The following is a 23023-nucleotide window of genomic DNA, read 5'->3' on the forward strand; positions in this document are numbered from 1 at the left end:
CCATTACTGCAGCCTCACCGTGGTCTCTTCCAATCTTCCCGGCCTGGGCAGGAGTGACTGAATGTGTGTTACCTTGGAAACCATACACGCTATAATTAGCCCTTGTTAATTGCCAAGTATTTAGCCACAGGCTGGGCTGGTACCTGAAAAGCAAAGTGCAAACTCCTGGACAGTGTTTCTCACCACTGGCTCCTCATTAATCTGAATCACAAGGACATGGGGACAATTTGCTAAAGGCCAGATCCTAGTCCACATCCTATGGAAACTGAACCTCAGGAAGCAGGGCTCAGGCATGTCCTTGGTTGAATCTTTTGCTCGGTAAGGTTTGAGAATCGTTTTTTTTTTTCCTAGGGGGGGTGGGGAACAAGCATGCGCTTGTACTTGTGAGAAGGGAAGGGGCAGAGAGAAAGGAAGAGAGAGAATCCCAAGCAGGGTCCACACCTGCAGTGCAGAACCCCAGGGTGGGACTCAAACCCACAAACCATGATATCAAGGCCTGAGCCCTAGTTGGATGTTTCACCGACTGAGCCACCCAGGCACCCGGAGCTTTGAGAATCTTTTTTTTTTTTTTTTTAATTAAAAAAAAAAATTTTTTTTTTAACGTTCATTTATTTTTGAGACAGAGAGAGACAGAGCATGAACAGGGGAGGGTCAGAGAGAGAGGGAGACACAGAATCCGAAACAGGCTCCAGGCTCTGAGCTGTCAGCACAGAGCCCGACACGGGGCTCGAACTCACGGACCATGAGATCATGACCTGAGCCAAAGTCGGACGCTTAACCGACCGAGCCACCCAGGCGCCCCGAGAATCTTGAAGTAAGGTAGATGAGGCAGGGAATACACTCATCAAAGTTATGCTGCATCATTTAACAACCCTTTTTCGTGTCAGTGCAAACCACCTTTTGATGAATCCAAATAGAAATAACGATAACCAGATATTCCCCAACTGCCACTGGCTCACGGTTCTCCCGAAAATGGCAGTCATCCTTTGAGTTCAATTCCTTCCACCTTTGGGTGAAGTGCTAATAACCAAGGAAAGAAGCCAAATCTATGCAAGAGGAAAGGGAGAAAGGGAAGACAAGGTTTTCAAAGGCCATAAACTGTGTAGCCCACCAAGGTGGAACCACCCAAAGCATTCCTTCAGTTCTGGAACACAATGTCTTAGGCAATGGTGGGTAAGACTATTATTTGAGCTCATTAAGTTTTTTGTGGGTGTTGTGCTTTTTCTTGTGTGTTTTTCTTTGACTTTTTTTTTTTTTTTTTAGCATGGCAATGAGAACATGCAAACTCTTATTTGAGGAGGATTAAGTAAATAAAGCACTTAATTCCAAAAATTCCCAGAGGCAGGCAGATATTAGCTGTGAAATGAATGTCTTCCTGGAGTCATGGGTCTGGGTGTGTGATAGCTGGGTGGTCCATAGGTACAACTTCCAGATGATAGAGATAGGGATCAAGGGTAAAGAGGTTCTGGAAGCCTACAGAATAGTAATTTTAGACACAGGAACTGTAGCTGGGGAGAGGGGGTAATGATAGTAATAGGTCACTGTCTTCCTGGTATTCACAAGAGGATCTAACATCTGGAAGTCATGACTAATGAGAAGTAACCTGCCCCTGACAGGGTGCTGGGTTCTGTCTGCCCCAGCACCTTCTCTTCCCCAAGAAGACCCACAAGTAAATCAGGGACTTGCCTTCCTTGGGTCAGCTGGAATCTTACTGCTCCAATTCCCAAATCCAGACTTCCAAAGCTCAGATTGGGTTATAGCCTATCTTGAGCACAAGTGATATCTATCAGATCTAGGCTACACTGATGGCCGTCCTTGGACAAGTCACTTAATCAAGATGACTTACTTCAAAAGGGCTGCAGTGAACCTTAATTAACTGTGCACCAGACTAATTTGGATAGTACAAAAAGCAGGTGACATGTGACACATATATGGGAAAAACTGTAAGTACTCCCGTTTCAAGAATAAAGCACATCCCACTCACCAAGCAGAAATATTCATTTACTAACATTTGCTTGTCACTGGAACATGGCTCCCATCGCTATCACCAGTCATCAAATCACATCAAGTCAACTGATGAGGACAAACAGTGCAGGGACACACAGACTTACTACCTTCTCATCTGAAAGACTGCATCCAACAAACAGGATTAATCCATGTTCCCTTTAAAGCTCTCAATCAAAGCTTAACCGGAGGTACCTTTATCTGCTAATTCTAGCCTGAATCAAGAAACCTTGGTATGAGCCTATAGAGCTTTATTATGAATGTTAGACTTCTTTATTAAAAATAACTCAGAACAAATATGGAGTTTCCTTTTGGGGAGATGAAATCTTCTAAATCTGTTGTCATGATGCCTCCATAACCTGTGAACATACCATTCAATTATACACTTCAAGTGGGTTAACAGAAAAGACTGTGAGTTCTATCTCAACAAAGCACACCTTACTAATCTCCACTACCTTCTCCAATCCTTAGAGTTAGGAAAATTCCAGGTTAGAAATCTCTGGACTGAACTGAAAGAGAACTTGAAAGGAACAAGGGTTAACCAGCAATACCCATAACACTAAAATGTGGCTGCTCCTAGATGTTCTTTATTTAGCTATTTCTCTACCACAACCCATCCAACTGAAGTGGTCAGAAAGACGTTCCTCTATTTTCCAGCTACGTCTACTCCCACTCACTCCCACCCCCACATATGACCCAGGGATTATTTCATAAGGCAATGTTGCCAATTACATCAGCATAGGAGAGTCCTCTTGGAGCCCCAGCCAGTATTCTATTTCCATAATCACAAGTGAGACTCAAAAATCTGTAATTTTTTTTTTAAACTCCTCGGGTGATTTGGATGCTCAACGAGATTGGGGAAACACTGTCCTAGACTCAGTGATATTATACCTATAACTGACACTTTCATTAAAAAAATAAACTAGAGGGGCGCCTGGGTGGCTCAGTCAAGCATCTAATCTGACTTCGGCTCAGGTCATGATCTCACGATTTGTGAGTTCAAGCCCAGAGTCTGTACTGACAGCTCAGAGCCTGGAGCCTGGTTCGGAATCTGTGTCTCCCTTTCTCTCTGCTCCTTCCTCACTCATGCTCTGCCTCTCTCAAAAATAAATAGATGTTAAAATTTTTTTTTAATAAACTGGAGACATTATACAAGTAGGTATGTGTTCACTGAATGTGTCTGAATCTTTCACAATACTGGGGTGTGCAGCATGAGGGTGTGGAAGGGAGCCCTCTATATTTGAAATCCTACAAGAGCAGCTAGCTGGCTACCCATGGCCACCAGGAGCAATATTAACTCGCAAAGGCAACTGGCAGCTGGACACACATGTATGTTTTCCTGGATCCCAAGAATACATCCGCATCTAAGGCACCATACCATAGGGTTCAAGGGCAGTGGTTTAAAATTGTTCCCTCTGAATCACTGCAACATTAGAGAAGCAGAATAAATAACAATGTCTTGTGCCTAATTATTCCTCCCATCATGGAATGTGGAGATACTTCTATGAATCCTTAGCAACACTGCAACACTAATGCACACCCCAGATGGGCCTCAGGGGGTTTTCTGAGGAACACTGGGCTTAAAATCCCCAGCACTGAACAATGCATTGAAACAAATGTAAGGAACTAAAATTAAAATACTTCTCTCCTGGCCAGCACCTACCTCTTCTCCCTTAAGTACTTGTTTCCTCAGACAATAATCTCTCTGCAACAAAGATGGAATTTTAACCAAAAGCTGTATAAACACTCAATTCTCTCAATCTGGCAAAACAAATACATTTTGCAAAAGGTCTCTCCAGATCAACTTTCCCAGTAAGTTGACGCTGACAACACAGCACCTCATGCTATCCGAACTGCTCCTGGAGTTAGAAGCTGCAAGTCTCTGCCTGTGTCCAGGACTAGGTCACTATTTCTGGAATAAAGAACATCAAATGGGAACCAGAGGTCAGTAAGTCCTGTTCCCCTTCACCTGATTTTATCCACAGCTGACATGTTCTTATCTCAGTAAGACAGGATTTTAAACATACGTTTAGGTTATGAGAACTCTCAGCAGACACGATGGAGGACACAAAACTGACCAAGGGAGTGACAGCTAATAATTAGGTGTCAAATACTGCAGGAATTCAAAGAGTGGAAATCTTAGAGGCCTGGGAAAAATCAGAGAAGTCTTTACAGCAGGGGTAGGGATGTAACTGGCCTTAAAGGAAACTCAGGATTTGGGCAACCTCATGAAGAAAGGCCATCTTGTCTAACCTTTCCCACAAGACGGGGCATGTCCACCTTAGATTTTCTAGGCAAAGGTCAGACACTGGTCTGATCTCTTTAAGCAGTCCTAGAAGCTTCTCTCAGGGGGTTGCGTAGGCATGGTGGGAATCATTGCATGGCTCCTTCCAAAGAAGGACCTTCCCCCAATCTCCACAAGCTCCGACCCTTTTACAACCTGGACGTGAGTGAGGGGTGCAAGAGTCCCATTACCAGTTTTCAGCAAATTTGAAAATGTGCATCTTAGGCTGCTTACTTATTTTAGGGTGGAGGGTTTTCCCAGTAGGATTTTCATTTTGCTTCCACTTGGACACTGGCCATCAGCATACAATCAGTAAATGTTTCGCAAATGTATGTGTGGAACAAAGACATAGGTTAGGCGCCTGACTAGCCAACAGACTTCACCTTTGACCTCAGCAAAGCTCTCTTTGGTCCCAAAGGCACTGGGTTAGCTGCACTGGGATCCAAGGAAAGGCAATATGATTAGATTTCACCATGTACATAAGAAAGCACTAAAGTAAAACAAACAAACAAACAACAACAAAAAAACCATTTGGTCAATGAAGTCTTACTAGGTTGCTCTTTTTTCTGTCCTGCCTGCCCTCTTCTCTGGGTCACACTCCATATCCAGCACCTCCCCAGCTACATACTTGAGCTCAGCCATGAGAACCACCCATTTTGAATAAAGGAATGTAAGAGTCAACAGAGAGCAAGGACCATCAGGTAGAACCCTGGGGGCAAGTTCTCAGAATAGAGATTTTACCAGCCCCATAGGAGAGAGCTATGGGTCAGGCCAAGGAGTCCCCCCAGATCAACATGCCTGCTCTGTTACTTTGCATGAGATTCTACCACTTCTAGTCAAGGAGCTTCTCAATAAGGAAAAAGTCCATCCCAAACGGGTCCAAGCCTTCAACTCTAACTTCATCCCAAACGGGTCCAAGCCTTCAACTCTAACTTCAGCAAGACTCTCTCCATAGTCAACACTCAACGTTCACTATGGCTGAGCAAATGAATGGTGGAGGAATGAATGAATGCATGGGCACTAAGTGCTAAGTTGGAAACACAAAGATACAAAAGATATTTCATTCCAAAGCAAGTGGCCAGTATAAGATGCAGATTTTCAAAGGATTTAGCCAAAAAAAGAACTCTTGAAGCCCTTACATCTGGAGTCTAACAGGGTCAATGTGTGTGGCGACTGGAGAGGCTCTTTCTCTGGGATGAACTAGACACTGATCTCCCCCTACTGTGCCCACTCTACCCCCAGTTTTGCCACGGAAACCCTGGGGAGACCAGCAGCCCTGACAGCTAGATGAAACAGCGAGCCACCAGGAGAAAGTGAGGAAAGAGATCTTTTCTTTTAAATCATAGTTGAACTTTTTATTATTATTTAAGTTCAACATTCTAAGTTCTAAATTAAGGGTATTTAGCAGGGGTGAAGCGTGGGTGAAATGGGCGAAGGGGATCAACAAGTCAAACCAGGGTCAAACTTCCAGTTCTAAAATAAGTTGTTGAGGACGTAAGGTACAGCATGGGGACTATAGTTAATAACATCGTGTTGCATATTTGAAAGTTGCTAAGAAAGTCCATCTTAAAAGTATTTTGTAACTACCCATGGTGAAGGGACATTAAAGAAAGCTGCTTTATGATTACATCTTAGGAGGCATATTTATTCAGCAAACCAGATACATATGAATAAATAAATGAATGAGCAAACAAGCAACTTTTACTGGGCATTAATTACCGGCTAGGTGTTTTCATATAGTATTCTTTCTTATGAACTAAGGTGCAGGCTTGTTAAATGATTACTCAAATGATAAGGAAGAGAAAGTTTAGGGGGAAAAAAGACAAAAGCAATAGTTTCATTTTGGCAGTGGATCCTTTCTAAAATACTCTAATATTTCACTTTTTTTCCCCCAAGAAAATAAATGACCGCATTCTTTTTAAATTGTAAACGTCTTTCAGATAGCGTATCATAGTAATCATGTGATAAAACTCTCTTGAGAACATTAATCTCCTTCAATAAATTCACAACTTGCCTTTATCCAGAGGACGACACTTCTCTTGTGAAACAAATATATCATTCTTCCTTAAAAATAGAACCTGCCATCAACCAGAACCGATCTAGGTCCATGAATCAGTCAGGGCCAGCAGCACGGATACAAAAGTGGCCAGTGCTCTGGCAACATTACTCTCTCGTCTGTCAAATCTGCTACTCACATGCTCCAATAAGCTTACCAAAGAAAAGCCCCTAGGTTACCTCATGCCCTAAATCCATCCAATTTAAAAAGCACGGGCTTAATCAAGACAAACTACTTCTGGAATACAAAAATCATCCTAAGACTAAGAAATTCCATGTGATTATCCCTCATGTTGAGACTATTTTTAGATCCCCAAAATGCCTTTCCAATTCTGCATTTTCTTGATCTTTGAGGTTGATGTCAATAACACCGTCTAAACATACTGCTGTGTTCATCTTTCCAGAAAAAAAAAAAAAAAAAAAAAAAAGATGCCCCGCGCAGAGCTAATAATCAAGTCGAAATGGCAAGGCACGTGTGCCATGAACTTAAGCTTCTTCCTCCCAGTCTACTCCTTTGGCCTCACCCATCTTGAAACCCAAAAGAACCAATTGAGTTTAAAAATACAGATCCAGGGGGCACCTGGGTGGCTCAGTCAGTTAAGTGTCTGGCTCTTGATTTCGGCTCTGGTCATGGTCTGTCTTTGGGGAGATCGAGCCCCACAGTGGGCTCTGTGCTGACCATGCAGAACCTACTTGGGATTCTCTTTCTCTCCCTCTCGGCCTCTCCCCCGCTCTCTTTCTCTCTCAAAATAAACTTTTATATATATATAATCTCCATCCAATACTCAAACATTACTGGTGAACATATAAAATGTGGAAAACAAAAAGCCACCATGGAAAGCAGTTTTTACGAAGCTAAATATAAACTTACCATACAACCCAGCAATTCCACTCCTGCGGGATCTTGCCAAGAGAAATGAAAACATATGTCCACACAAAGATTTGTACACAAATGTTGATAGAAGTATTCATAATTGCAAAACAAGTGGAAACTACTGAAATAGCTATCAGCCAGGTAAACAAAGTATGGCATTCCAACACGAAGGAATAATACTATCGAGTACTAAAAAGGAACAAAGTATCAGTACATGTTGCACCATGGATGGAACTCAAAACCATTGTGCTAAGTGATGGTCAGACATAGAAGACCACACATTATAAGGTTCCATTTGTAGGACATGTCTAAAAAAGGCAAATTTATAGAGACCAAGTGGCTTAGTGGTTGCCTGGGGCTGGAAGTGGTAACAGATTGCAAATGGGCATGAGGGATCTTTTTGGGGTGAGGGAAAGGTTTTAAAACTGGATTCTGGTAATGGCTGTACAACAATAAGCTTCCAAAATTATTAAACTGTAGGTTAAAATTGGTAAATTTTATGAAATATACTCATGGGTCAATGAAGCCAGTTTTTTAACTATCAAATGCATAAAGTGAAAAAGGGGGCCATCTGCCAAGTTAGGTAGTGAAAAATGTCTTTAGAGGAAGTGAGAGGGTAGGGTTCCATTTATGGTTATATTTAATTCTTGTTTTTACGCTAGAAAAACTTAATTGTCAAACATTGGCTTACCGCAGATTTCATCGGTTCTTAGTCTCAAAATGGGGAGGACTTGGACTCCACATTCTGGAATGTTGGAAATGTCATTACAGAGATCACAATGGTTTTGTTTGGACTGCTCAATTTCTTTACCCATATACCCAGGGCCTCAAATACTTTTCAGAACAAGGGAAAAATATGTTAATAACGCAGATTCCATGTCTTAGGGCCCAGGAGCAGGACTAGAGGGTAGATGCAGAACACAAAAATTATTTCTGCTGCCCAACGGTCATGTTTGGACATTACTTGAACATTGTGCATTCAAAAAAGAATGTTCCTCATCTCGGTCCAACAGGGGTAGCGGGGGCTGCTCACTTGAAGGCAGGGCTCATTTCCTTTGACATAACGGGGTTACCTTGCATGCTGCAGTGCCCTGCCTTCTTCTGACAACCGCACCCCACCTCCTTTAAAAAAAAAAAAAAAAAATCCCTCCAAGGTGCCACCCTCCTCCGACCTGGCTGTATCCTGACCATGGGTGCTCCCTGAGAGATGGGAATGTGTCTTCAGCAAGGCTACTAGGAGATTCTCCCTGGGATTTCAGGAGGAGGGTAGAGGTAGGGGACAGGGGAGGGAGAGAAGAGGGAGGAAAAGGAAGGGAGACAGGAAGGGAATGAAAGGGGGTAACAGAGAAGGAGGGAGAGACCTTCCTCTCTGGTGGAGAAATGGGAAAGCATGGGCCTGGCAGCAGCCCCAGCCGGGTACAGAGAGCTGGTTTGAGAAAAGAACCAAAAAGGGCCCTGGGTCCAGGGATCCCTGAGGGCCTGAAGGGGCTTCTACCCTTTGAGCACAGGATTTGGGGTCACATGAGTCAGGACACTCTCCTTGTAGCCCAAGCTGGGTGTCTGTCAAAGAGACAAATCCTCATAGTGGATCTTGCTCAGGCTGTCATCTTGGATGCCACAGTAAAAGGGGACCTAGAACTTCAACATTTCTGTCTGATCACCTCCTTTCTGAAGTCAGGAGCTAAATTCACTTCAGGGACCTCCAGAAGCAAAATACACACTCTTTGGAGTCAAACTGGGCTGAACACAACAGATGACCTACAACGTCCCCTGTTGAACCCACAGGTAAGGAAGAGCAATTTTATCATTCATTCCTTTGGCTGTCAGCTGCTCCCTGGTGTATTCTGCCCCAGGCAGCAGGCCCTGGCCCACCCCCACCCCATGTACTCTATGCTGTATTCACCTCCAACACTGCAATCACCCCAGAAGACCTCTGCAGCAGGCCCAGCGTGGGTCTTTGGGCTATTTCCATTCCGAAAGGCTGTGCTGCTCTTTGACTCTTCTACAGGAACCAGCCAACAACGAAAAGAATCACAATTAACTGGACACGAATAGCATTAGACTATTTTAAAACCCTCATGAAATAAAAAGCCACCGTAACAGCTGGGTCCAAGAGGGACCCCGTGCTGCCAATGAGGTGCACCTGACCTCCTCTGCTCCACGGGGGACCTGGCTGCACAGAGCTGAGGGGGACTGGGGAGGGGGACTGGGGAGGGGGACTGGGGGGGGGGAGGGGGGGGGGGGCCGGGGGGGGGGGACCGGGAAGCTGCTCGGAGCTGAGGCTAAGGAGGAATAAGGAAAACCTTGAGGATAGGTGGGAAGGGGAAAGGAGCAGGGCGCTGGGGCGGCTCAGCTGGACCGGGAGGCCTCGGGGCGCAAGGATAATCCTCCAGGCAGTTAATCCTTGAATACTGCTGAAGATGGAATATGCAAACATGCTGCCAATCACCCCAATTTATTCTAAACAAGACACCTGGAAGAGAAGCTGAATGGGGTGGCTCAATCAAGGCACCATACCCCAGGGGCTATGCGAGCCTGGATCTGCCACACCCCTGCCCTGGCAGTGTGCAAGGAGAGCCTCTCCAAACTTTTCCCATTAGAAGCCCCAGGCTGTTCCGTGCCTGTGCCAGATGGGGGCCCTAGAACCACCTGCCTAGTGAAGACAAACTATTAACTGAATGCGAAACCCTGGCCCTTCTATCAATTTCCGACCACTTTCTGTGTTTAGGGATAAGAAGCAAACAGCTTTCACATGAAAGATGGGAACACTCCCATTAACGGTAACAAAGATGAAACATTTTTCCCCCCGCGCCCCAGACATCCACAGACCAACATGCCTTATATGTGACACCAGGAGGGTTTACAGGGTAAAAATATCATGGCTAGGCAAGAGCTTGCAATTTAAGGAGAAAAAGAAGAAACCTATGCTGTTTTATTTATTCTTAGGCACTGAATCCCAACTACCAGCCAAGTACATAGGGGATGTAGAAATGTGGCTCATACACCATCCTGCCTACAAGAGGGGAAAAAAATAAACAAAATAAAAAAAATAAAGGTCTATGTAGATCAATGCACTTGCACAGAAGCACAGACATACAGATTTGTACACCCAACACACAATATCCATTATAGCACATGTAATCAGTTTTTGATTTACCTCTAAAGAAATGCTGAAAGCTAAGGGCAAAATCCCAGATAACTGGGTAAAGACACAGGGAAGCTGAAATGTGTTTACTGAAGGCATTCCAGGTGTCAGGTGTGCTAAGGTCACAGGATCCACAAAATGACATACTGTTAGATCAGTGCTGTCCAATACATGTGACTACCGAGCACCTGAAATGAGACTAGTGCACACTGGTGTGCCCTGTAAGTGGAAAACACACAACACATTTCAAGGACTCACTAGGAAAAACAAATGTCAACTATATCATCAGTAAGTTTTACATTGAATGCATATTGATAACATTCTGGACACACCAGGTCAAATAAAATATATCATTACAATTAATTTCATTTGCTTCCTTTGCTACTAGAAAACTCAAAATGACCTACGTGGCTTGTATTTGTGGCTCGTTTATGTTTCTGTTAGGTAGCGAGGACTGAAGATTTTCCCATCAAAAGACTGCGATGGCACACCCACTCAGTGACAGCAGCACCTTATTGCTACTACTAAGGCAGGCAGAAAATGTCTATGTTACCATGTCACGTTTAAGGTGCACTTAATACCATAAACTCGTACAACTCAGGTCTGGCCAATACTCCAAGTTCATGATAAAGAATGCTGTACTGGCGCGCCTGGGTGGCTCAGTCGGTTAAGCGTCCGACTTCAGCTCAGGTCACGATCTCGCGGTCCGTGGGTTCGAGCCCCGCGTCGGGCTCTGGGCTGACGGCTCAGAACCTGGAGTCTGCTTCCAATTCTGTGTCTCCCTCTCTCTCTGCCCCTCCCCCATTCATGCTCTGTCTCTCTCTGTCCCAAAGATGAATAAACGTTAAAAAAAAAAAAAAAAAAAAAGAATGCTGTACATTAAAAGATTCACTCTGTCACATGCAGGAGGAAGAAAGATGGTCCAACTGCTTCACTTCACTCCAGACTGCCGGACGGACCTCTGCACACACTCAACCGGTACTCTGTTCCATGCGGTTCAGAACATAGATTTTTGTCTAGCAACAGCTGGACGATTTTCCAAAGCCTTCCATAGGGAATTTCACTTCCTCATCAGTTTGTTCTAAGTGCCACTGACTTCGCTTTCACCGCAATGTTACGGTTCTGTGCCTGGATTAGGACCGAAACAGCACGAGTTGTCTTGTGGAACTTGAGGAACTTGTTGATGCAATTTGGAAGAAGACTGGTCACTACAGACGGAAATATATCTTCACACCTGGTGGTGTGACAAGAGCAGGACTAAAGGAAGGAGGAAGTACAAGGAAAAACACACAGAAGACGCAAAGCGGAGATGAAGCAACCCCTCTCTGTTGCTATGGCAGTTAGAACAGCGGCAGGTAGAATCATAATGGTCAGTCTACCAGCACTTCTTTCAAGGTAGGTGAGAAAGGGGCACCTGGGTGGCTCAGCTGGTTAAGCGTCCGACTTCGGCTCAGGTCATGATCTCACAGTTCAGGAGTTCGAGCCCAGCATCTGGCTCTGTGCTGACAGCTCAGAGCCTGGAGGTTGCTTCCAATTTTCTCTCTCTCTCTCTCTCTCTCTCTCTCTCTCTGCCCACCCGCCCCCCACGCTTGTCTCTTTCTCAAAAATAAACAAACATTTAAAAACAAATTAAAGGTAGGTTGATAAAGAACATGATTAACATTAGCAATTAGAGTAACAGCCACAATAGTGGTCATTTACTTAAATGATTACCTTGCAAAAGTTTATTTTACTTTGCAAAAAAAATGTTTTTTGACTATTTAATTATAAGTGAGTATTTTCTCATTTAATGCTTTTACCACTTTGGAATTAGATGCTGTCATCAGATTAGGAAACTGCCATCCAGAAAGTTGATTTTGCCAAAGTGGCACAGTTTATAAATGAAGGAAGTTGGATTTAAACTCAGCTTCCAGGCCCAAAACAGGTCACGGGGCTGCATATGAAATGCAGCACTAATAATAATTGTCAAACAACAACAACAACAAAGTCTGGCCAACAGACCAACCTTTTTACTACTTAAAAAAAAAAAAAATAGTTGCCTTTAAAGATGGAACAGTGCTCAGATCTGCTGCTGCCACATACGGAGCTCCTTCTAAGAAGTCTGAGTGGAGCAACTTGAAAAAGGCATTCTTCTGGCTGTTTGCCCTCACTCACACACCCCTGCCTCATTCCAGGGGAGGGTAGCATTTTTACTTCTTTGTCTTCTTCATTTGCAGAGCATATGTGTGACAAGAAAATTTAAGGAACTCACCAGTCAAAAATCCCTTTTCCATATAGCTTTGCTAAAGATACCAAGTCAGTAACAGTGAAAGTGTAAAGACGATTACAGACCAGTGACGTGGCTATCTTTATACTCCACTGAGCTGGGAAACTACAGATTTGGGTGGAGGTTTCCATGTTTTGGTAACAATTTGCAAAAGCAGAACTTCTAGATACTTAGATGCGTCCCCGTGATTCCAGCATTTCTGCTCCTTAAGAAATTATTCTAATATCCTGTGTAACAGCTCTTGCCAAGGTATAAAAAATGAAATATTGCAATTCTTCAGAATTAAAAGCACCAAGAGTATAATCAAAGTGGAATCCTAGGGGCGCCTGGGTGGCTCAGTCTGTTGGGCGTCCAACTTCGGCTCGGGTCATGATCTCGCGGTCCGTGAGTTCGAGCCCCACATCGGGCTCTGGGCTGACAGCTCAGAGCCTGGAGCCTGTTTTGGATTCTGTGTCTCCCTCTCTCTCTGACCCTCCCCTGCTCATGCTCTGTCTCTGTCTCAAAAATAAATAAAACATTAAAAAAATTTTTTTTAAAAAGTGGAATCCTAAAACACATCACCCAACCAGACAGGAATGGGGCAGAGAGTACAGGTGTTATTTGTTATTTGAAGCACCCGCAACCCCCGGCAGGCGGCCACCCGAGCCTGAAGCAGATATCACCAGGATAGGGTGAGCCACTCTTTCTGTTTTCCCTTGCCACCTTGGATATAAACACCCGCTTGTCAGGTAATGAGAATAAAATGCGCTTTGTTCCAAGGGGTATGCACTTAAAATAATCAGGAGCGGTTTTAAAGAAGAGGAAGAAAGCAAGCTTGTTGCCAAACAAGACACTAACAGCAACACAGCCATCAACAGATTGGCCCCGAGACAGGCAAGGAGAGGAGTCATTTTGAGAAAATCTCTTTCTGGCTTTCGGTGGCTCTGGAGGAAAATAATAGAGAAAGTAAACAAAGGGCACACCAAACATGGTATAAAGTGGTATAACACAGAAAGAAACTAATTAGAGGATTTGGTCAAGATTGCTGAATGGGGGTTAGTGGCAGAAAGGAGTTTCTTCTTAAAAGATCTCCTAGGAAATCCTGAACGGTATACAGGATTGGTCATAGTTTCTCTGCCTATATTTTAAATAGTTTTTCCCGGGGCGCCTGGGTGGCTCAGTCGGTTAAGCGTCCGACTTCGGCTCAGGTCACGATCTCACGGTCCGTGAGTTCGAGCCCCGCGTCGGGCTCTGGGCTGACTGCTCAGAGCCTGGAGCCTGTTTCAGATTCTGTGTCTCCCTCTCTCTCTGACCCTCCCCCGTTCATGCTCTGTCTCTCTCTGTCTCAAAAATAAATAAACGTTAAAAAAAAAAATTTAAAAAAAAATAATAAAAAAAATAAATAAACAGTTTTTCCCAACTTACAAAAAGCTCACAGGAAGGAAATGTGAAACTTTTGTTTAATCAGGAGAGAGACAGAATATAGCTTCACCTCTTCCCCACACGCCCTTCTCCAATCTAAGTTCACAAATACAAAGATCAAGAAGGTTCTGAGAGCATTCAAAGCATTGCCCCCATTGTAAATGTGGATTGGGTGGCCCTGAAAGAAGATTCAACTGGAGAGAATGGCTACTCACCACCACCCAGCCCTGCGTGAGGATCTCCTGACAAGGCTGACCCAGGACCTCAGGGCCCCTTCGATGCTTCCTAGGGCCCCAGCATATGTTTATGCCCAGGCCCTAGCTTGCATTTTAATTTTGGCTGCCTTCTACAGAAGGAAAAGGCAACCCACTGTCCAGAAAGCTTTGGCTCACAAGTTCCCACATCCTCTGGGCGGCCGGGAAGAGACCACGCCAAGCAGTGAAGTGACTACCGGTCATAATCATCCAGGGCAAGTTAGTGCTCTCCATTTTTGAAAAATGATCAATCACCAACATGTCAACTTTCATAGGAGGAGATGGTCAAGTTAAATGAGCAGTCTTGTCCAATTAAGAGACTCAGCACAGAAGTTAACTCACTGGAAAAGCTTGACAAATATTTGTTCAGGTGATTCTTGCTCAGCAGTATGCTAAGGGACTGGGTTCTGGTACCTTCTGACCTTCATGTCCCTGCTCAATGCCATCTGCCTCCCGGGATTCCCACTGGAATCCAAACCAGCTTGTCCAAGTCTACACCAGTCTTCTTCATGGACATCAAGTAATTAGCTACATATAGGACTCCTAAGGTCACGGTCCACATCACAGAGACAAAAGTACAACATTTAGAAGCCCTGTGCTATGAGCAGCCAGAATGGAGGTTCATCTGGCTCTACCTCTTAATGTGCCACCTTCTAAGGGGTCATTTCACTTCCCCAGGCCCCAATCCAGCTGTGAAAGGAGTTCCCCCACCACTTTATCCCAACCGTAGTCTGCCCTGTACTATAGTCGATTGCAAATGGGTTAACCTGGTTAAAACTGTAAGCCCCTTGAAGGCAGGTATCATCCTTCACGTACGAATCTTCTAACACTCAGTGATTCTATCAACATGGACTGCTCACAGTCCATGTGACAATGAAGAAGACCAGCCTGGACCTCCAAAAGCCGACAGCCAGGAGTACAGTGCCTGGTGCACCGAAGGAGCTCAATTCAATTAAACTGACTCATAGAGGCTGCATTGCTTGCCCTGTAACAGGCAGGTATGTTATCCCCTTTGGCCCAATTTTGACTAAAGAGACTGATGATGTCACCTAAGGTGAACGGTGACAGAATAAGCTCCCTGCATGGGGCTAACAATGGCAGTATCTGCTCCGGTGTCTGCTACCTCCCACAGAAGGATGACTCTCTGGGAGCGCAGGCAGCCAGCTGAGGGTCAGCTCCCTGTCTTCCTCAGGTTTTCTGGAGGAAGCCCCATCAGGCTGGGAGGCCAAGATGAGCAGACAGACAGTGTGTTGGGAACATTTCCTCCACTGGACTGAGCAAAGATTTATCCCGTGAGCTGGGGAGTAGTGTTAGGTGTGGCCCAGGGACATCTTAGTTCCATACTGCCACAGCAAGGGAGGGAGGTGCTGCCCCCGGAAAGCAGAAGACCATCCAGACCCAACACTAGACCAAGAAATAGGTGGTCCTTGGGGCGAGAAACTCAAGACCCTGCTTAGAATTCATCAGAGCTCTGTGATATAGTCAGACTACTGATCCACTCATTACTTCTGAATAGCATTTTATTGCATCCAGTCCAAACAGTTCCTAAAAATGGTCAGTGGCATGTCAACTGGTCGGCATAGCAACCAGTGACTGGTTTTCCGACTGAAGGTGTAATTCTTTCCACTCACGTATGACAGGTTATCAGGTCTGGGGATAGTGGCACATGATAGAAAATAAACCCTTGTAATTATGCTCTTGATCCCTAAGAGGTAGCTGTTAAAGGTAAACAGCACAAATTCGATAGTGGTTTTCTAGGTGCTTTCAACAGATCTTGAGATTTTTGCTTTTTTTTTTTTTATTTTTATTTTTTTATTTTGAGAGAAAGAGGAGAGAGCACAAGTGGGGGAGGAGCAGAGAGAGAGAGGAAGAGAGAGAGAATCCCAAGCAGGCTCTGCCTGGTCAGCTCAGAGCCCAACGCAGGGCTTGAACTCACAACCACGAGATCACAACCTGAGCCAAAGTCGGATGCTTAACCAACTGAGCCACCTGGGGGCCCTTAGATCTTGGGCTTTTAATCTGGGGAGTCCAAAGAGGTTCATAAATGTACTTAATGCAGGGAGTTCCATGCTCTTGAGACCGACAAAGATTATGAATGTACAGCATCCCTGTATATAGGTGAAACTCTCCCTAGGAAAAATGGTCCAAAAGCTGTATCAGATTTGCAAATGTGTACAACACATTTAGAAATCACTGCTAAGTGGCCTTTTCTGGTTTGCAAAATGGACTCCTCTTGGAGGAAAACATTTTCCTCTGTGCTGCCCTAGAGCAAAGGGAAGCTGTTCAGCCTTACATTCATTACCAGCACACTCTGCCAGAGTTCCTTTTTCTGACTTTCCATCACTGCCACCAACAAAAGAACTGGACAGATGTAGTGAACAGTCTCATAGATGCCTTTGTGGCTGTTTTGTAGTCATTTACACTTTAAGAAGAAAAAAACAGGGGCACGTCAGTGGCTCAGTCAGTAAAGCATCACACTCTTGATTTCAGCTTGAGTCATGACTCACAGTTCCTGAGTTCAAGCCCCACATCGGACTCCACATGCACACTGAGCCTGCTTGGGATTCTCTCTCTCCCTCTCTGCCTCTCCCCCACACACTCTTTCAAAATAAATAAACTTAAAGGACATTATTATAAAAAAAAAAAAATTCCAGATTTAGCAAACCAAACTCATCTAGAAATCATAAAGAAAAAAGCAAAGAGAAGACCAATTTTGTTGTTACAAATCGCCATGCCTAACCGGGATAAGAAAAGTTGAGTTGCGGTATAAAAAATATAATGATTGTGAGGGAAAATTGATAAGTAGAGGATGAATTGCTTATGTTAGCTTACTTGATAATAAACTTTGGTGTTCAGCAAATATCAATCTAAGGAGAAAATAAAAATAGTCTATGTTTTCTCCCACCATACAAGTAAACTTCTTAGACTACAACCAACTTGTCTCACAAGCAGATTCTGTGGTGACGAACGGTCATGGTATTTACATAGCACAACAATGTATATCCAGTGAACACCATTCGCTACAGAAGAAATTGGACTAGACAGCAGGTAAGGTTAGAGGAGGTGACCCACCACACATAACCCACTAGAATAGCAGTCAAAACACAATGCACAGACTTTTCTGAACGGTGGACATGTTTCTTGAACACAGGGGAGAAAACAAAGGCTTAGAGAGGTGAAATGGCTTTGTGTGGGGAGAAAGGAGACCTGCATCTTCTGAACCTCAACCTGCGTTTTGCTATCTCCACTCTTCTTGATTATTAAATTCTAGACTAGGACAGCTAAATATCTGATGACCTCCATGAAAGGCTTTATGCACACCTGTGCATGAGTGTGTGTGTGTGTGTGTGTGTGTGTGTGTGTGTGTGTGTTTGCGTGTGTGTGTGTGTGTGTGTAATTCAATAAATGTTAATCACCTACTATGTGACAGATATGCTACTGGACACATGGAATATAAAACTGAAGAATGAGGCAGACTTCTTCATTCAAATAGAATTTGTTTTAAAATACATGGTTAAGTCTATAAAGTTACTTATTAAAATACTGACTAAATTTACTGATACCGATCAGTGAGTCTGATGTTGAAGACTAGTTTTTTGTTCACTGTAGATGGCTGGAGTTGGGAAACTGATGGTTGATTAACAATCCTCTTGTGGGGCGCCTGGGTGGCTCAGTTGGTTAAGAGACTTTGGCTCAGGTCATTATCTCCTGGTTCAGGAGTTCAAGCCCTGCGTCGGGTTCTGTGCTGACAGCTCAGAGCCTGGAGCCTGCTTCAGATTCTGTCTCCATCTCTCTGCCCCTCCCCTGCTCATGCTCTGGCTCTCTCTCTCTCTCAAAAATAAACATTACAAAAAATTAAAACAAAAACACAACCTTTCTCCTTCATTAAACCACCTACACTTTTCAGCTCATGGGTAGTAACCCAAAAGGAAGAAATTTCTAAATCATGTAGCATCTTGAGACTAATCAAATTATCGTATGCTTACAGTTTTCAGCTTGAAGTGTAACCCTATCTGGGTCCATAATAAACTGATTTCTTCCAGTATCATTTTATTACAGAGGCTACAATGGTTGTACTTCGATACACTAGTTATTTTTTTGTAAAGGATACCATCAGTATCATATACCCATATAGTTAACAGGAAAAAAAAACCCTAGACTCCTTTTCTCTATCACCCACTTAAAATACACCCAAGAGGCCTTTGATATATTTAGTTTTGTTTTGTCAGCTCCTATATTCATCATGCAAGGTAGAGAAAATTCAGTTGGCTTCTAGCAAAATAAAGCATGACACTAGAACAGTGTTTATAATAAAATTAAGGATTTTATGATGTGACAATTTTAAAAGTATTTCTAGGTACCCTACTATATATTGGTTGGTTTTGGATCTTCAGATGAAGGTCATCTCCCTCCCCCCCCAACAAAAATTCACCATGAATGTAGTTAGCGATGATGAGTATACCCTCCACAAACAATTCAGAAAAACACACTTTCTATTCTTGGAAATTCAGTGTAGTTGGCATTGAGACCATTCCTGGGCTGTCTGTACAGATGCTGTGTGGATAGGAGAGTCAGTCTTCCACATTTAAAATGTTGGAAAGCTAAGTTAGCAAGAAAAGCAAAGATGGGTGTGCTTCCAAATGTTACTTACGTTTTCATCTGAATTCAGGTTTAGGCAAATGTTGGCAGAAAAAAATAGGAAGACAAGTACTCTGTAGGATAAATCACACAGATTTAAATAGAGTACTTTCTTTCTAAGATGTATATATTTTTTTATCTTAGCACATCTTGGGGGACTCAGTTACAGCTGTGGAACCACCAGCACCATTAAGGATATCCACAATGTACTAAAAGAGAAATTCTAAGTAGAAAAACCTACAAAGAGCATTATATCCATTCATCCAAACATTTGAGTACCTACTATTTGTCAACACTGCTCTAGGCACTAAGGATACAGCAGCAACAAAAGACACAAGATCCGTGCCTTTGCAGAGCTTGTGTTCTCCTAATTAGACGAATATGTACCAAAATATATGGCAAGCTAGAAGGTGTTAAGCGCCATGGAGAAAAAAAAAAAAAAAAAAAAAAAAGAAGAGGGGCAGGGCATGCTGGGAGCTGATGTGACACACACCTGAGTGAAGACCTGGGGTACTGAAGGACACAGCCACGGAGAGGATCTAGAAGGGTGGTCTAGACAGTGGGACAGCAAATGCGAGCGCTGAGGCAGGAATGTGCCTGGCAATCTGGAGGGATAATGAGGAAGCCCAAGTGTTTAAATGCCTTAAATTGCTTCCAGATTAAGGGGTTACAATTTGGGGCAAAATGTCAACACATTTTCATAAACTCTTAGAGCAAGAACATGCCTTTGCAAATGCCTGCTAAAACTACTTAATCTTACCAAGCTTGAAGAAATGAGGAAGAGAAGCTTGAGTGGGTAATCCAAGGTTACACCACTGGTGACGCCTGAGAAAAGCCTTTGGAACAAGTATCCCAAACTCAGCACCACAGTCTGTCTCAGACTTCAACTTTATAATTAAGAGGCTCTGTTCCTCCTCAAAAAAATGAAATTATAAAAAACAAAATAATCTAACTAAGAATCTTAGAGCTGAAAATAGATCAAATTCACTTTTTTCACTCAACAGATAAGAGAGACCCTATGTACACCCTAAATTTTTGGTGAGGAATGAAATAATAAATGCAGCATTACCTAGACCCAATCACCCAGCAATTCATGGGATAGGTGTAGAACAGAAACCGGTCTCTAATAGCTTATAATAGCACTGTTCCTTACACTTAAAAAAAAAAAAAAAAAAAAATGGAAACAGATCAACTGCCCTTAGTAGAAAAAGTGTAATGGTGAAAAATTGGAAACATTCTAATTTTCTCTTTGCAAGGGATTAGTGTACTACCATTTATTCCTATGCTGGAATTCTCTGTAGCAGCTCAATAAGAGTTACATGGACCTCAACACATAATGACATTTAAAAATGCAAGGGGTGTGTACATAGACTTATGCCATTTATGTAAAATTTTAAATACACAAGCTCACAGATATTGCTTATGGACATATAATATACAGAAATACCAAAACGTGCTTGGAAACTACGTATCTAACTTCACTTTAGTGGTCACCCGAAGAGGAGGAAGTGGAGGAAGAGTGGATAAAACACTTCAGTTGCAGTTTTATTGGCGGCGATATGAAACAAATAATGGACATATCAGCAACTTTTAAACATAAGTAGTGGCCGTTTTTTATGTGTGAAATATTTCCTACTTAGTTTTATATTGAAAGGAAAAAAGAAGAGAGACAAAGCTCCTCCATCATATTCCATTAACTGCAAGCCAAGTTTCCTTAACCTCCAAACCTCAGTTTCTTCACCTTTAAAATGTCAGTGACACTAAGTGTGCCTGCCTCAAAGAGGATTTGGGAAGCGGTGGCCTGGAGACAGTGCGTCAACGTCAGGGGCACAATCATGCCCCTATTTAGTCCCCATGGCCCAGCACCCACTCTTTCTATTCAATTTCACAAATAGCAATAAGATTTTTCACAACAGGGTTACAACCACCATCACCACCCCCCCCCAAAAAAAAAGAGTCATAAAACAAGTCTAAGGTGTGTAAAGGATACAATAAATTAACGAATGAATGAGTTAATGCAGCATCTCAAAGAATGGAGAGGAAAAAACCTGGGATCTCCCAGCACAGGACCACCTTTCCCAATGCAACTGTTATGCAAACACTGGTTGAAAATTATAAGAACTGGATAAGTTTTCTCACATTAAAGTCTACTATCTTACAAAAGGCCATGGAGGAAAAAAATGACACTGGTTAGGCATCATTAAGAAAAGATGATCAGATGACATCCATCAGTAATAAAACTCCCAGCCACACCTGTGAACAGGTGGGGGCCAGGGCAACCAAAATCCTCCCTGTGATGAACTCGCCCTTCTCCAACTTTGTGCAAACCACAAGGTGAGGCCCTGAGAGCAGCATCTGCTGAGTCCTACTGATGGACAGACCAGTTCCTCCCCCTGCCAGGCCCTTACAGTCTTGAGATCACATTCTCCAGAGAACTGGCAACGTCCGCATCCCAGCCAGCTTAGCATTCTCCTCTCGCGGAAGGAGAGCCGAGACCCTGCCAAATCACCTGGGAACCTGCGGCCACGGGAAGCAGCTGGTCTTGGTGGGCGGCCTTGAGCCCCCAGATATGCCCGGACCATCGGAAATAAAGTTGCGCTGACTGGGTTCCCTGGAGAAGCGCAAGCCTGGACAGACAGCCCAGGCCCCAACCCCTGGGAGGTCACTTATAACTTCTCCACTTCACACTGGGCTCCATCCGTTCAGTCTGCTGCCTCCCCGGGCTCCGGGACCCCACCCCCACCCCACAAAAGGGGAGAGGTCCACACGAAAAGGAGAGCGTGAACCAGAAGGCAGCAGACGAACCCTAAAAACTGCAGAAACTTAAGCGCGGACACAAACCTGCTCAAGCCCGCAGCGAAGGGAAGGCAGGTTAGAGTGGGTACCCACCCACCTGGGCAGAGGTGGGGACAGATGGCAGGCGAGCGCCCCTCGCCCGAAGTCCCAGCTGTCGCCCCGTGTGCGCCCGAACTCCAGCATCCCGCCTCCCAGCCCTCCTAGAAGCTGCCGCGGGGAAAAGGACACGAGGAGCGAGGGGCTCTAGCAGGCCCGGCGTAGCTTCGCCTGCACCCCTGGGCCAGCCAAAGGGCTCCCTAGAGTCGGAAAAGGAACAATAGCGGAGCCTCGGTCGCCGGAGCCATCCAGAATCTCCCGCTTGCACCTTCCTCCCACCCAGCTCCTCCAAGTTCAGCGCCGAGGCGGGTCGAGCCAAGAAGCGAGGACCCGGGGGGTGGGGGAGGGTGGGGGCACGGGGCCGCCAGGCAGGTGGGACAGGGTGCCGACTCGCCGCCCCCCCAGGACGCCCTGCAGGGCTGGCCATTCATTCTCGCCCGCGCTCCCTCGGCCCGCCCGGCCCCGCGCCTCGCCGCTGCCGGCCTGCGAGGGGCGGTGGGGGGCAGGCAGCAGCAAAGCCCGCTCCCAACTTGGCCCGTTCTCCCCGCTCACTCGGATCCCCACATCCTCCTCTCCCTCTGCAGACAGCGGGCGGCCCGCGGCAGACAAGGGAGTGGTGGCGGGACCCTCCCTGCCACCCCGCTAAGCCGCTCCACCGGGCGCGCCGTCCCTCGCCGGAGCCCCAGACACAAAGGCGGGGCCGCGAGCCGGCTCCCCGCTCCGGGAAGAGCCTCCCGACTCGCGGCGCCGCGCACTCACCCCATCCAGGCGGCGGCGGCGGCAGCTCCCGGGCCGCGCTGGCTGCGCCACTCGGCCCGCCGCTTCCCCAGGAAAACGCGGCCGCCGGCCTCGCTTCCTGCTCGGCTTCCTGCGCCTCGGTCCCTCCTCCTCCCCCGCTGCGGGGGTCAGTGGGCGCCACGGCTCCCGGGCTGGGCCGGCGGGGCGGGGGCAGCGGCAGCACCACCACGTGGCCGCCCGGCGCCGGCCCCCGCCGACCTGGATCCAGCAGGAGCGAGAAGGGAGGTGCTCGCCTCTCCCCTCCCCTTCCACCCCGCGCGGCCCCAAATTCCGCGAGTCAGGTGACCCGGCCCCGCGCTGCGGCCGGGACCCGCGGGGGGTGCTGCGGCCGTTCCCTGCGGCCGTTTCGTTTTCCCGGGATCGTGGCCCCTTCACCGCGGACGTGTCCCATCATCATCACCGTCACCTGAAC

At 45.3% G+C, this 23023-nt stretch overlaps 2 protein-coding genes across 6 annotated transcripts in view; one reads left to right on the plus strand and one right to left on the minus strand.

Moving 5' to 3' along the window:
• RAI14 (retinoic acid induced 14) overlaps nt 1-23023 on the minus strand; it is a 143316-nt gene that overhangs the window by 120270 nt on the left and 23 nt on the right. For 2 of the 5 annotated variants that reach the window (XM_049648212.1, XM_049648208.1), the window contains exon 1: nt 22573-22595. The exons of 1 other annotated variant lie outside the window; for it this stretch is intronic. The gene's annotated coding sequence lies outside the window, so the exon portion shown is untranslated. Of the gene's footprint in view, nt 1-7908; nt 7928-15050; nt 15072-22572; nt 22596-23023 lie in introns of those variants that run through there. 2 more of the 5 variants (XM_049648209.1, XM_049648210.1) reach the window with 2 other exon arrangements.
• LOC125935293 (translation initiation factor IF-2-like) lies at nt 15157-23021 on the plus strand. The gene is made up of 2 exons (XM_049648920.1): nt 15157-15281; nt 22097-23021. Exons 1-2 carry the CDS (start codon nt 15157-15159, stop codon nt 23019-23021), a joined length of 1050 nt encoding a protein of 349 aa, XP_049504877.1.

The sequence above is a fragment of the Panthera uncia genome (genome assembly GCF_023721935.1).
Source record: "Panthera uncia isolate 11264 chromosome A1 unlocalized genomic scaffold, Puncia_PCG_1.0 HiC_scaffold_17, whole genome shotgun sequence".
Taxonomy (NCBI): Eukaryota; Metazoa; Chordata; class Mammalia; order Carnivora; family Felidae; genus Panthera; species Panthera uncia.